At 41.9% G+C, this 15934-nt stretch overlaps 2 protein-coding genes across 4 annotated transcripts; one reads left to right on the top strand and one right to left on the bottom strand.

Annotated features, from left to right (window-relative positions):
* The first annotated feature begins 672 nt into the window (after positions 1-672).
* On the top strand, positions 673-9644 carry LOC118777507 (tectonic-1-like). The gene is made up of 14 exons (XM_036528513.1): positions 673-1077; positions 1271-1388; positions 1820-1953; positions 2643-2794; positions 3542-3644; positions 3857-3969; positions 4345-4365; positions 4820-4954; positions 5567-5692; positions 6114-6202; positions 6564-6701; positions 6961-7114; positions 8237-8365; positions 8737-9644. Exons 1-14 carry the CDS (start codon positions 696-698, stop codon positions 8881-8883), a joined length of 1941 nt encoding a protein of 646 aa, XP_036384406.1. The 5' UTR covers positions 673-695; the 3' UTR covers positions 8884-9644.
* A 970-nt stretch (positions 9645-10614) lies between these two features.
* Positions 10615-14838, bottom strand: hvcn1 (hydrogen voltage-gated channel 1). Of its 3 annotated transcripts, none has more exons than XM_036529931.1 (6): positions 14781-14838; positions 12880-13100; positions 12557-12661; positions 12112-12343; positions 11187-11299; positions 10615-10671 (listed from the first exon to the last, which is right to left on the bottom strand). In XM_036529931.1, exons 2-6 carry the CDS (start codon positions 13057-13059, stop codon positions 10615-10617), a joined length of 687 nt encoding a protein of 228 aa, XP_036385824.1. In that variant the 5' UTR covers positions 13060-13100; positions 14781-14838. The 3 variants fall into 3 exon arrangements, with proteins under 3 accessions (XP_036385824.1, XP_036385825.1, XP_036385826.1); XM_036529932.1 differs by lacking the exon at positions 14781-14838 and adding an exon at positions 14141-14397; XM_036529933.1 differs by lacking the exon at positions 14781-14838 and adding an exon at positions 13511-13565.
* Positions 14839-15934: the final 1096 nt, after the last annotated feature.

The raw sequence follows: 15934 nt of genomic DNA on the forward strand, positions 1-15934 counted from the left end.
AGGTCCACAATTACAATCTGAAATACAATTTAGAATTTGAAATTATATGTAAAAATATGAATGTTATAACCGTAGAATTATTGTGCCCAGTTAGCTCAGTTGTTAACGTGGTTTACGGAGAGGTCTGTCAACCTCACTGGGTAGAGTGTATATCTGATAAAGTACCTCACTGCACAAGAACAATGGTATGCATTGTTATGCATTGAAATCATTTTCCAATTAACAAAATCCAGATTAAAATATCTGATATATCTGACTCATGTACGATTCTGAACATTGTCAAAGTTCAAGATGCAGTACAAAATGTTATCTGTATGACGTCGTAGCGTCGACCCTCACGACACTAAAGATGGAGAACGAAGGGGAACTAAAGCTTGCCTCAAGGTTAAATGGATAACCAGGGAAACTGAAGCCATTGTGGCTCAAATTGACCCAGTGGCTACAGCAAGAAAAACACTTTCTGATGATCCAAAATGGCGGCAAAGAGCGTCGTTTTCCTTCCGTGACAAATATTGAATTCGATATCTAATTTAAAGTTAATTCAACTATTATAATATTAATATATGAAATTTACAATTTATAAGAAACGTGTTAGCTACATATGATAATATATTACAATAAACGTTTTTGTTTTGCTCCCAGAATGCCCAGCTGTACTCCTGGATACTGCAAACGCTAGACTGTTACTAGGGACGATGGATGTATGGTTGTGGATCTGCGTTTTCAGTTGTTCTGGGAATGCCATTTTAAACGCGAATGCAAAAATAAGCTATTTTAACTCAACAACCGCGAGCGACAATGAATCAGTTACCGATATAAATGCACTTTTTAATAACACGAGGCCGGAAGATGCCTCAACCGCTTCTTTGCCAGTGACACCTGAAACTTTGCCAGACGCATCAACCACAGGGTATCCGGGTATAACCGGACCGCCTGAGGTAGGCACTGAAATCTTTACGACCACAGACGTAAATTCGTCACCCGAAACGACCACCACAATCACGCACACCACTCCTTCGATTTCTGGGTCCCAACCTTTGCCGCTCTCCGGTTCCCTTCCTCCTCCTGTTACAGACGGTAAGATGCTAGTGTCAGTGTCACTCCAATGACTCGTTAGCTCGTTAGCTACATTTGTACTTATTTTGGTTTGTATCGCCTTGATAGATGTGACGTTGTTTGAAATTTGCTTTCTTATTTACGCTGAATGTGACCTCAGTGTGCATATATAGCTTGTTAGCTAACTAGCTAATTATATCCTCGTCGTCTACAGTTTCCAGACTCTGCCCGTGCAATTTGCTGGAGGGACAGTGTGACGTCAACTGCTGCTGCGACAGGGATTGCGTCGGGGACTTCAAACTTTTCACTTCGTGTTCAGTGGAAAAGCTCGTGCAAGTTTCTCTGCCATTTCTTTTAAATTAGTCAGACGGAAACTGCATGCCTGTGATATGCATTTCAGTGCTCTAAGGCCGGAATAATGTTCCAAAGATAAAGTGTCTCCCACATGCTATATCATGCTACTTGGTGATCGGGGTTCTGTGCAGAGCGCAAGTGTGTTGCAGTCATGCCGAAAGTAAAAATAGACTACAGAATAATAATACGCAGTGTCTTTCGTTTAAAGACTGACTGACTGAGGTTGTTTCGACTGCTTATTGCGTTAGCTGGATCACTGATCGTATGTGGCAGTACATAATGATCACCCACATTTTCCGTGTTATTTGTGACCACCCCCAGGCACAGAGTACTTTTACGTGTATTGTATTCAGTGAGTGTACCTGACAGCCTTAAAACTCAAATTAAATACCATCTTTAATTATTTCAGTGCAGACCCACAGTTATGCAGTCAAGACACTGTCCAGTACTCGCTCAGCACTACTGCAGACGGCTGGGCACGCGTGCAGACCTCTGTCACGCAGGAAGTAAACCCAAACATCTTGTGCATACAGAGAGCCAACTGTAAGTGGTGTCTATACTTCTCTGATTCATTTGCTTGTTTATTTGTTTGGTACATGGACTGATGCAGGAAGACTAACATAAAAAGCACAGGAAAGACAACCATCGCCAAAACAAATTCATTAATTGGATTATATGGTACTGTACTGTAGTCAGTTTACAGAGGAGTGCTGACTAGCTTCATTCCAAACATACAGTTTCAGCACAGAGTTGGCACATCCCCTATTTAACTCATCAGCACACACTATCTGGAAAACAAAATGTCCATGTGTGTCTTTTTATTACAAATTTGCATATCATGCATATCATAAGTAAATGTTTGCCATAGTGGTTGGTAATGCCCTGGCTTTGAAAGTAATCACAGGGTTCAAAAAAGCCAAAAGGGGATGGAATTACTGTGGGTTATTCATCACTTACTGATTTGTACAAATCATAGTGTCTTGGTGTGAAGAACAAAGTCTTTTTTGTTCATATGCGGCAGTGATTGACAACCTGGTATCCCCATCGATTACAATGTCTTCCTGTCATTAGCCTGTAGTCTGTAATTATTGCAGCTGACAGGATAAACTGTTCACCTTCACTAGTTGAAATGACCTAGAAGTGGAGTCAGTTGATTAATGTAGTTGTTCTTCTGTCTGTAACTGAATATTAATTGATCTGATTAATCTCAGGATTTTTTCCTTCCAATGCAGACAAGGCAGGGCTGTCCTTCGGTACTCCAGAGGTACCCACTGATGGGAACTTTGATGGCCTCTTCCAGCAGTTTGCAGGGTTCTCTTTTGCCTCCATTGGCGATGGGGGCACATTGAACCAAGTGGCCCTGCAAGTCTCACCAGGGTACATGGTGAGGCCCCGTGAAGTATTTACTCTGTTGCCAGTGTTGTCATAGTTACTGAATAAGAAGATGGATTGTAACTTTTAAACAGTCTGACTTCTAAAAAGTCTCATCTAATGAGGCATTCCTGAATCGATACACATGTAGGACATGGGCTAGACAGTAACAGTAGAATCAATAAGATTAAAGCGCATACAATACACCCTTATTAGAGATTATCTTCTGTCTGTTTTAAGAGGTGTTGTGTGTAATCATGGAGTGGCACTTACACTGTCTTATGGAAATCAAAGAAAATATGACATTTTGAAAAGTAAATGGAAAAACAGCATAACAGTTCAGTGTAGGACAAGCACTCTGGCTTTAGGTAATGCATTATTGCTAGAATGCAGGTCCTCCTCAGAAACATTTGGGTGTTCTAATATTTAGCACTCCTGTCTGACTGGCTGTTTTGTGCAGCCTGTGGGTCTCCAGGGCAGCTGCCTTTTCAAGAGTTCCAGAACCACAGCAGCATCCTAAGAAGAATTATATTTTAAATTGACCAAAGATCATGCTGTATAGCCTATTATGTATTTGTATATGTATACTGTGTATGTATACTGGTATATACACATGCACACTGTGACTTTAAATTCTCAAAAGATGGACAGCTGACACAATATACTAATGTAAGACCTACTTTGATGACAGTGCTCAACATCATGCCACCTGTTCTAATTTTCTGCCGCATGTCACCTTTTTCCTGTCTCCATCTCTCAGTATGCTGATGTCATTTGGACACAGGAAGAGAGCGGGGAAAGAGGATTCTTCCGGCTGCCAGCACCTGCAGGCACTGCCCACTGCTCAGATGCAAACCCTGCTGGTATGCTTGCTAAATTAACTATGTGTGTAACAAGTCCTTTGCAGAGAATTATGGTAGTCTTCGTCTTTTTTGTTACTTCCACGCTTTTCACAAAACCCCCCTTCTGAATGGTTCTAAGACAAGATGTAGCTCATGATGGTATACATCTCTATAAGTCAATACTGCAGTAAGTGCATCTGTCGTAATCCTTCAACTTTTCGGGGTTTTTCAAGCGTTCCTGGAGGACCGGACCACCAGCTGCACACGGCCCTTTCTTTTGGCACAGGACTGCACCACAATGCCATCGCTCAGCCTGCAGATGTACACCAGCTTCAGCATCTTCTCTGTGAGTGAGGACTGCCGCCCCACCTCGTCATGACTCCTCCCTTTCTCCACCTCACCATGACTCCACCCTTTCTCCACATCGTCTCCCCTTCCATCATTACACCTCTGCTCTTTCTCCTCCCTGTCTCTTCCTCCCTGTGGAGACCTTTTTTTTTTGCTTAAAGGCTTGGACAATAGCAGGGAAGCCATATTTTATGTTGATGTTTTTAGGTTAATAAAAAAGGACAGGCTTTAGTCCTAAGGATCTCCTTGCTACACATCACAGACAAAGGAAACACCCTGTGGATACTCCCGGCTCTAACATAAACATTAGAGAGATCACTGTGGGCTTTTCTTGTTGTGTGTCTGAACTATTTTTTTTGTGTTTTTTTTCCAGGATAAAACAGAAAACACCACAGTAAGTCATGATTTCCTGTTTATTTCAGTCACCTTTGTGGTGTTAAACATGTTGTATAACAGAAATATCAGAGAGAATACTAGCTGAAGAAAGGATCATTAAAAACAAAGAGTCCTTGCAGGGATTTTAGATTTTAGTCTTTTAGCTTTTAGGCAATGTGAGCCCAGGTAGCAGCTCAGGTGATACTACAAAAGAGGATGGAAAAAATTAACCCACACCTCCATTTTCCAAAAACTGACTTTGTAAATTAGCTATCACACTTTCACTTCTGCAAAAGAGTAAATGGAAGAAAAACCCTGTCATAACCAGCTATAAGAAATCTCAAAGAATGTAGTGAAATATGACAAACACAACATAAAAGTGTGTTATGTCAGTTCTCAGATTAGTAACTGGACAGGGATGAAAGTGTGGGTCATGTGGCCACACCCCACTGGTTTTTGTTTACCTTGGGCAGGTTGCTGTGGATGTGACCTCCATCGTGCTGCAGGCCCTGGATGGCACCAGAACCCTTTTGAACACCACAGATGGGTCCAGCTTTGGGCCGATGCTTGGAGAAAACGACTCTGTTTGTAATAACGTGGTGCTGCAGGTAAGGAGGGCCCGTTCAGGTTTCAGTTAAGCGTCCAGCGGTGAGCTCCTGAGTAGCTCAGGGGTTAAGGCATTCGCCTTGAATGCAAGCTGGTTCAATCCCAGCCATGTCATCAACCAATAATGACTGGGAGCCCACAGTGGCAGAACGAATTGGCTTTGTTCCTCTGGGGATAAAGGTGGGTATGTCAGTAGGGGTTACTGGTCTCACTGTTCTCAGGCATTCTGCGGGTTCAGTGGATTAGCACCTATCCTCCAGTAGGTGCCGCTACATTGTAGTGTGCTGTATTTAATTAAAGCAACACCCATGGCACCTATTGAAAGAGTAAGGGTGTTAACCCCAGTGCCCTGCTCAGTTTCCAAAATGGTTCTCTAATCCTGGCTATGGAATTTCCCCATGATTGTTAATTGTATTCCTAACCTGGCTTGCTTCCCAGGTCACTGTAAATGAGAAATTAGTTCAGTTCATCTTCTTTATTGCTTAAATAAAGGCTGGGTAAAAACATAGTTGGTTAATTAAACAGTATTGCAAGTGGAGCTGGGGGTCGGGTGCTTGTGATTGAGACTATCCGCAGTACTGTCTGAACGACGTTTTCTTGCCTGGTACCCACAGGCGAGTTACATTATCACATACGGAGAGACGGGGACGATTGTGAGCACCGCGGCCTCGCTTGTCCTGGGCGCGGTAGACGGAAGCATGCTGCCGATTCAGCAGGAGTTTGGGGTCGTGTTTGTGCAGGTGTGATGTGACTTCTGCTCTCATTTATTTTCACAGCGTTTCAAAGCAGCTGCATTGTTTGGGTCATGTGTGTGGCTCCTGAATGGATCACCAAACCATTTAGGATGGAATCCATTCCATTGCTATTATATTACTACATTTGAAAAAATCTTGTAATATTTTGTAGAGACAAAATGTTCTTGCTATAACATGCTGCAGTTGTAATTATTGATACATCCTGTTTCATTTACTGTTTTTATTTGCCTGCTTTATTTAATTTGACTGTTTTTCTGTATTACGGTGTTTGAGGTGCTTTATTATCTTACCACATTCTCTTTGTATTACTCTGTATTAATTTTGTGTTTTACAGGACCCCCCTGAAAAACAAGATGTTTCATCTGTAAATCTGTAAATAACATAAATTGCTTATGTTATTCTGCAGGAGAGTGCAGCACCTGCTGTGCTCCCTTCAAGCGGCAATCCTGGCTACGTGGTTGGGCTCCCTCTTGTGGCTGGATCAAGAATGGCAGAATATCCTTTCAGTAGGGAGGTTTAGCTTACAAACCTAATTCCTTAACCACTACACCACACCTGAGTATATAAGGCAGAATATTATATGAGGCAGTAAAGGTTGATCTCATGCTTATGCCTGTATCAATGTGACATTAATATCCAGTCTGCATAAAATGGCAGTTTCCCAAAAATGGCATTAAAACAATGTCTCTGCCCTGAATGGCTTTAGTAAACGTCCGGATGTGTAAATAGATAATATCTAGAATGTGAGGTTTTAAATTGCCCTGGATTAGGATATGTGCTAAGACTGAAGCTTGGTCTTCAGTTGAAGGTCTCTGGTGCAAAGTGGCTTGTTTGTATCCCTAACGGTCCCTTGCACTGGCATTGTTCGGAGTGCTGACAGGAATGGCGGCCTGACTCTCCTTCGCTCTGGCGCTCAGCAGGACTGCCTGGGGGCCATAGGGCCACGCGTCCCTGTCCTGTTTGGGGTGAACATGGTTTCTGGCTGCACCCTGAGGTGAGGCAGCATGGTACTTGCATCACAGCGGTGACACTTTCACACTAACACTGAGAGACTGATACTGTCATGCTCTCACTGAAGTACTGACTCTTTCACACTAACACTGAGGTACTGATGCTTTCACACTGATGCTGAGGTGCTGACACTTTGACATTGACAGTGAAGTGCTTTCATACTGATACATTTAAAATGATATGAAGATGAAGCTAAGACAGACTTGTATAATGGAACTAAAGACCTCCCTCATCCCTCTAAGGTTTGAAGAATCTGCTAACTGCTCGCTGGTGTCAGAGCTGATTCTCAGGGTGCTGAGAGGAACAGACTTCCCAGGATACGTTGCCTCTTTTGGGAACTCCCCAGCTAACGCTGTCATGGATTGGGTGCAGATAAAGAGCCAAACCACATCAACGGTGAGCAAGCTCTATCTGTATGTCAGGTGCTGATCCAGGAAAAAAGACTAATATCAGTAAACAGCCTATTTAATAGTTTAACACATGGTTTAATCTGTAACACAACCAATTTAATGGTTAAATAGTATTTCTGCTTTCTTCTCTAAATCTTGGATGTGTACCCAAGAAGTAGTGAAGTGTGTTCTGCATTAACAGGAGTGTTTGAGGACATTAGAGGTCTTCCCCTTTTTCCATTTGATGAATTTCTAGAGTCATAATTACAGAGACAAACAAGAAACAGCTGGAAAACAGAAGTTAAGTCATATGAAAAATACCAAGCAATTGTAATCTTTCAAATGATGAAAGTTACATACAGAGTAATGACTGCACCAGTTTAAGCCATTCCAGCATATAGTAAAATGTGGAATGGTTCCAGCTGCTGTGCATTGAGAGTGTCATTTTCATTCAAGCTGAAGCCATTTAGCTGTGTGAAGGTGTGCATGTGTGAGAGTCTTCATACATTATATGAACAAAAGTATTTGGCCACACCTGTTTTTCAGGGTTTGGGCTAGGCCCCTTATCTCCAGTGAAGGGCAATCTTAATGCTTCAGCATACCAAGACATTTTTGACAATGCTATGCTTCCAACTTTGTGGCAACAGTTTGGGGAAGGCCCTTTTCTATTCCAACATGACTGTGCCCCAGTGCACAAAACAAGGACTATAAAGACATGGTTTGATGAGTTCGGTGTGGAAGAACTTGACTGGCCCGCACAGAGCCCTGACCTGAACCCCGTCGAGCACCTTTGGGATGAACTGGAACGGAGATTGCGAGCCAGGCCTTCTCGTCCAACATCAGTGCCTGACCTCATAAATTCTCTACAGAATGAATGGGCATAAATTGCCACAGAAACACTCCAAAATCTTGTGAAAAGCCTTCCAAGAAGAGTGGAAGCTGTTATAACTGCAAAAGGGGGACCAACTCCATGTTAAAGTATATGTATTTGAATACAATGTCATTACAGTCCCTGTTGGTGTAATGGTCAGGCGTCCAAATACTTTTGTCCATATAGTATAGCTGTTTATTCTGGTTGTAAATCTGTACTTCCTGTCATGAATCTGATTGATTCCCACTGTTTTCGCAGGACACAAGTTGCAGTGTACCTCTGTCTTTAGACCTTGAGGTGAAATGGACGAAGTATGGCTCTCTGGTGAACCCCCAGGCACAGATAGTGAATGTCACTGAAGTAATTCAAACCAACACCAGTAGCCTGGTAAGGCGTCTTTCACCTTGCAACAAACACTCTGTCCTGCTTAAGGAACATCATGAGTTGTGCTTTAGAAATGATATCAGTACACTGTGTACATGATATCATTTATAAGCAGCTGCATTGCAATGCAATTTTTTCCAAGTTTCCAAGTAACCCCAGAGAATATATTTGTTTGAATGTAAACAAGCAGCATTTAGTTGGATGTACTGTCGACTGTGAGTCTGTTACTTAGTGCCATGAGAACTTGTGCAATGAAAAAACAAGTTGCGTATGAGCCTTGGTTGACCAACCTTAAAAAAAAAAAAAAGAGAGAAATTTTGCATGCAACTGATCAGGTAACGTCTTGACCCTGTCCTCCCTCTGTCTGTCCCCAGAGTTCTCTCTCAGGTGGTGGGGGAATCCTCTTCATCTCCACCTCAGTCACCTTTATTGATGTGTCGGCCGCCGCCCAGCCAGGATACAGAGCCGCTCCAACCATCGATGCAAAACTGCCCTACGACTTCTTCTTCCCTTTTGTCTGATGGGGGGCTGGGACAGCAGCCCTAGTGAGTGCCTCCTCACAGGGACAGGGAAACCACCAGTGTTGGGCAACAGAAACACAATGACTTGCTTGAACCACTTAAAAAAATGTTTCCTGTCCAGAGTGAAAAACGCACCAGTCTAAATCAGTGCGGTCACTAATCGCACATGATGAGCCAACCTTTAGGTTGCACGCGAAGCTTCACCTCTTTTACAGGAGGAGTTAACCAGCTCTGGTCCTGGAGGATCAAACAAACCCAAACACTCCCGAGCTCATTGAGAATGAAAAGGCAGGGTACAGGGGCTTTCCATAGGACTGGGGCTGGGAAACGCCTGACAGTCTGCGATTTGCATTCCCTAGCTACGGTCTTTCTCTGCTGAAATCTGGCCCCACAGTGAAATGTGGACTGATCCCAATTTACCTTCCATAGATTACATAAAATGATTGAGATAAGGATTAGGGGTAGAGCAGTTGATCCTAGATCAGCTATTGGGAGATAGAAAGCAGCTATGGCACCTAAAAAGTTGCTTTGCTTGTTGTAAAGGTACTTTGAATATGCTCGAGATGTCAGGCATCTTCAAATGGATTTAGTTTTACTGACAAGAGTATCATGACCAGAACATAACATGCCACTGTCCAAAACAGATTTCAATAATCTCTGATATTTCTGAGGGAAAACAAAATAACTGATTAATGGAGACTGTGAGCAAGACCTAGTTTCTTAAAATTCTCACTACTTGGGTAGAAATTCTGGAAATTGTCACATGCACTAACAAAGGTATTCAAAACATTTCCTTTTATAATGAAATACTAGGACTTTCTACTTTCAGCATACTTTCCAATTTATTTATAAATCAATATGTGTAAATACTATATGTCAATTGTTTTGTTCAAGATTGTTTTGATACCATTTTAATAAAGGTTGTTGTTTTATAAATTGCAGTCCTTGACCATATTTTAATTGTTCTTATTGACATAAAAGTGGTCTCAAAAAAGGCACAGAGTAGATGTTCTTTTAAATGTTTATTATACAGTAAATATGCCAGTAAACTCATCCTCAGTCACAGAAGTGAAGGATAATTCATAGAGATAGAGCTTCCTTACAGAAATGTAGAATAAATGTAATACACGCAAGGCTGAATATTGTTTTTCTCCAAGCAAAGTGACTTGCAGTGATTTATACGGTGCATCGTGGTATTTCTTACAAAATGTTTGTATATAGCTAAGGCTCAAATAACTAAAGACTGTAGCTGATGAATGTTTTCATACGGCTTTGGTATTTGATGGGTATCCATGGGAAACCCCACACAGCTGGAAGATACTACAGTTAAAGACAGCACTGGATTAACCTTGATGGAATGATTAATTCTAGATTAATCTAGAATCTAACCTAAGATGACTGTCACATGTGTTACAGAGGTAAAGGGGGGTTAAGGAAATGAAAATGTAGGTTATCAACAAGCTTTTCCCTGGAATATGTGACATTTCGTCTGTGCCTTGTGCTGGTGTAGGACAGTCTGAACTGCTGTCCTCCCTCACAGACCAGACCATCCAAATGCATTGCACTGTATTTCATTTAAAAAATCAGCTTTCTGTTGTACACTGTAATACTGGCACACCAGTACACAAGTATATGCCCTAAGTACATACCCAACTTCCTATCGAAGAGGGGATCTGATGACCTTTTGCATTGACAGAAATAAACGAAAGCTGCCCACTTCCCCACCAGGCATCAGAACTCAATCCCATGCTGTTTGAGAAGTGTACGCAATCTGGTGTTTTCTTGTTCCTGTGGCAGAGAAAGGAAGAAACAGGGCAAAATAAAAATGCATTTAAATGTTGAGCTTCAGCAGAACAAAATTAGACCTATACTGACAAATATTAAAAACACAACCATTGATTTTGGCTCCACAAAAGTAAATTCACAAATTATCCATGAACATCATTTTGTGGTCAGGAGTCACATCTCTGTCTGTTGTGACTAGTAGTGTGGAGAACTACTTGCTAGGTGGAAACTGATTTCCCAGGGATAAATTTGCTCTCTTAATGCTGGTGCTACACTGGAAGCAAGCATTCCAGTTAGATAAATGATGCCTAAGATTTTGACCTCATGCAAAAAAAGGATCTCCTCTAGTGTGTCAACGCCTTGGATCTGATAACGGGTTTGAACATCAATGTCTCATAAGATCCCCAGCAATATGTATGGCGTACTTTATTCTGCCTAAAAAGGAACTCATTCTCCATTTTATTCCTGTTTTGTAACCACTGGGGCTTTTAGGGACTTTTGGAAATGGTGAAACTCACCATTCTGGAGTTGAGCTGCTGGAGGTCGCTGACTTGCTGGACTAAGTGATCGTTGGTCTCCTTCAGCTTCTGGACTTTGTGATGTGCACGGCTCTTCACTGAGACCAGAATGCCTACAAAAACAGGTCCAGGCTTAGTTTATGCAACCGTAATTCCAATTCCATCCGCTACGTGAGAGATGATTCAGGGTCATGGAACAAGTGCCTCAGCCAGCTGAGCCACCTGGGAGTCCCTGAAATCATTTTAAATAAACAAATCAGCTTGAGTGTGGATTTGGACTTTGTCTTTTGTGATTCTGGGGCTGCATTTTTTAAGCAGACTGCTCTAGACCCTACAAAAAGCATGCAGGAAGAGGAAGAAGTAGTTGTGCTGCATAAATGACTGTTCCCAGTCTGACATTCCTGCATATGCAAAGTTTGTGGAGTCTTTCAATACCCATTATTAAAGCTTTAAGAGTCTATTACTGAAACTTAAATTAATCATGGATATTAATGAGAGGGGAGAGAAGCAGTAACTAATGATAGCCAAAAATACTGAGAAGACTGTTACCATTACATCATGGTGGTTTGGCTTCAGGCCAGAAAACAAGCAGTCATACTGTCAATACTCATCAATTGTGGCGGATGTCTTTACTTATCTGGTTCTGTGGTTGTTTAGGTTTTTGTATCACACAGGTATATTAACCCTCAGCTCTGGGCTGTTAATGTAAAACTGAAGACCACCCTTTCTCTCCTGATAGATTTTATCTGATTTCATTGTAAACAGCTTCATCTGGGTGGAATTATCTCCAGTGTTAACTAAGTGTATGGTTCCCCTATATACATCAGATGGAATGTTCAGAGTATTTGGAATGCCTAGACAACAATTGATCATTCCACTGATAAAAAGGAAGGGGAGGTGAAGGAAAAAGGTTGTGGATTCTCACCATTAACGATTCTAGCCACCCTCCAGAGCCTGAGCAGGATGAGGAGGCCCATGCCATCAAAGGCATCCTCACTGGACACGTACACAATGTCCAGCACAAAGGACACAATGACCACCACCCCGTCGAACACCTCGAACTTGTGCCTGAAGAACTCGAGCCGGTATGCGAAGAGCTTGCCTGCCAGCTCCACCATGAAGAAGGTGAGAAGTGCCAAGCTCAGGTAATGAAACACCTGGAGAGCAATGAGGAGAGGGACCTCACAGTCTAACTCCACTTGTTTATTTTGTCATTTGTATATATGTGTCCTGGGGGACCTAGAATTTCCATCAATTATATAAACATTTGCAACAATAAATCCATGGTGCACAACCATGGGCAAGGTGCTTTGCAGAGATAAAGAGCAAAGTGGAGCATGATTTACATGTTCAAGTTTTTTTGGCCTTACCTGTGGAGCGATCCTCCCTTGATCTGCTTTGATGATGGACAGGTCCATGAGCAGCTCACACAGCACAAATACAGCATCCAGGACCACCAGACACACCACAGAGATCTGACCAGAGAGAACAATTTGACAGACTTTTCCCACAATACTACAGTTATAACTGAACAAGAGCCTTTTCAATGTCACATTTTCCAGCTCCTGACTGGGTAACCTCTCATCAGTTACTCCCTGATTAAGGCCTGACTGGATCACAGCGATAAGGACACATCCGAGGACATGGTGCTGAGGATGGTGCTTAATCTCTGTGTCTATGGTGGTCTTGTCACCTGGAATTTATCAGAGCTGAACAACTTGCGCAGGGAGTCTCGGAAGGTGATAGGCTGTTGGGCCTGGCCCGTGGCTGGCTCCAGCTCTTCACTGGCCTCATGCAGTTCTTCCTCCTGCCACTGGGCGATACTGTGCTCATCATCACCCACCGCTGTGAAGTGTCTCAGGTACCGAGACATCTTGGCTGCCCTTGGAGGTTTGCTGAAGTCACACTTCTTTCCTAAAGGCCCAAGAAAAGAAGAAAGTGTCAGTTTTTAACAGAAAAATTAACACTTCTTGATGGGTGCAGCTATCATGTACTGTCAATACCTTCCATGAACCAACATATTTATACAGATTTATATAGATTACTTTGTTGCTGGAAATGATAAGAAGAAGTTGAAACAATGTAAAGACTGCTCTGCATAGAGCAGGAAAGTGGCACTCACCACTTAGCACATCCAACAGCACCTCTCAATGGCCAGGCTACACCATTAACAGAAAAGCGGCATCTCAGGCCAAACTAAAGTCTGTCAGCAGAGTGGAACTACAACCAGGGCTATTCACATCTCAGGTATATAAAATATGAACTACTCAGTCCAAGACTGTCTTGATTCCACCATACCCCCGACAAAGAGAATCGCTACTTACTAAATCAGTCACCGCATGAATGAAGACATCAAGGCGCTGAATACTGCAGCTTACAAATTCTCAGTCTTATATACCACAAATATTATGTTGCAACGACGCAGGAACAGAAGTGTTTCGATATTTATGGTCACAATCGTCAGCTTCCGATTGGCTTTGGCAACTCCGCTCCGTCCGATTCTAATGAGATGACTTGGTGTGCTCAATACCCAAAGTCTAATTCATCCTCTCAGAGGGCGGAGAGCAGGCTATAGGTAATTGGTAAAATATACCATATAGAATATACCTGATATGTTATGTGCGCCCTTATTCTACTTTATATCGATCCCTCTTTATCTTCGATCCTCACACAAAATTATATCCTCACAGCCTACGATGATGATGTTAAGTGTATTTGCTCCCCCGTTCCCGATTGTAATAATTAATTTTGTCTTGGCTATTTATAAAATAGGCCGAAGTCTAAAAGTGAGTCCAACTGCATCACGAGTTCGCACAGGATGCAGTATTATTAATTTTACAAAATAAACAACAACGATAAAGAACAACAATAATCACAATACACGTGTAATGTACGGTGTTCATTACATTGTACCAATACATGGAATAACTGCGCTCCAACTTTCAAAAACTCACCAGCCAATTCTCAGTCTCTCTACTGACGTCGTGGTCTTGACGCTGTCTTTTCTGTTATCGCTATGAATCTGTAGTGTAGACGCAATATTGTAACATCTAATCTGTTGTCTTGTTTTAACGATAATTCTGAAAACTACGCGAAGTCATCAATGTTGGCAGCTGATCGCCCACTTTGTGTGCTGAATTCTCACAAACAGTATTAAAGTTAGCTGGCTTTAGTATGAAGAGTCGGTTTTGACACAAAGGATATATTTCAGTGTCGGCCTGATTGACTAAAGGAAACACAACGCATTTCTCCCATAATTTATCAGCACGGATCCCCGTGTCCTCCGCGTGTGAATAACTCGTGATTTCCTGCACGCCGAGATATGTATGTCCATGCACTTTCCGTTGTTGAACGATTGTATTTTGATTAGCATTGTACACCACATCAAAAGATGTCGTGAACAGTGATATTGAGTAAAAGTATAACATGTTCCATAATTTAGCTGAACCAATTTCATGTGTTTTGGAAGCAGATATCAAACGAGAAATCGTGGATATGTGATTTTATTCGTACACGTAAGTTTTTTTTTAAATTGCTCTGACTCAGAATTCAAATATGATTATGCATGCAGGCCAAACACAAAAGTGTCAATACCTGGAAAAGGTGATCTTTCAATGTTCAAAAAGTTGTTGTCATCCCTCTTTCTCTTACTTTTTCCCTTAGCAAAACTTTGACCTCTGAAACCCCGCCTCTCTCCTGAATTCTCTTTTTTATGAAGGAAGGGGCAGGAGAGATCCGCTTTCCTAAATCCGGGAAAGCCCGTTAGACATCGCCTGAAAACTCCAGGTTTTCCATCGCATATTCATGCAGATTATCACTACCTCATCCCAACGCCCACAGTTAATTTACATTATTGAGAAAGCAATACTCAATCCATTCTACTGCCATTATCTTCCCATCTGCTAAATTTTGCAAAACTGTTTAGGAAAGTATTTCAGCGCTGTTTTCACAATGTTGTTCCACAATATCATTGTTCGTTTAAATATTCTAATTCTCCCTTTATTTCATTTTTGCTTATTTACATTTTACCTTTTCTCGGAAAGAGAATACGTTCCAAACGGTCGTATGATCAAACCCAGTAACTGAATCAGTCTCTCAAATATACGTCACTTCCTATTCTGGCCAGATGGTGGCGAAATTGGGCCGTTGCTGCAACTGACCCGATATTTCCAACACAGCTGCATAGCGCTGCATATAAACACTCCTAGCGTTTCCTGTGGTTATATTTCTGCGCAGATTTATGCCATGTAGATTAGCTCATGTTGTGTTCTCAGTGGAAAGGTTGACTCATCAAAATGTTATCAAGATAAATTAATCCGCGCAGCATTGATTCAAACAAAATCAAGATGATGTTCTTCGTACTGTAGCCGTAAACGGTGCGAGGGATGTGACAGCCCATTGTCTGCGGCAGATGGCGTACGTTGGCGGTTGTGCACACCTATCTGAGAGTTCGTGTAACTCGTACAAACATCAGATTTTTCTGCTTCCGCTGGTGACAGTTTATTCACCATGAAGATTTGGAGACCGGCCATCATGCTACCATCTGCAAAAAGTTGCTAGCGGTTTCAGTTTCTAGAATATTACCTTTCAGAGGTAACGCTAAAAAATAAAAAAGATTTACCGTTTACAACACAGAGGTGAATTAAAAGAAAGATCAAGGACTGAAGCCACAGTAACACACCAAACTACTTTTTCCCTTGAGTACTTAATGAACTCAGATCAATGTGAAAGTACTGCCATGTCTGTCT

Source organism: Megalops cyprinoides, chromosome 5 (genome assembly GCF_013368585.1).
Source record: "Megalops cyprinoides isolate fMegCyp1 chromosome 5, fMegCyp1.pri, whole genome shotgun sequence".
Lineage (NCBI taxonomy): Eukaryota > Metazoa > Chordata > Actinopteri > Elopiformes > Megalopidae > Megalops > Megalops cyprinoides.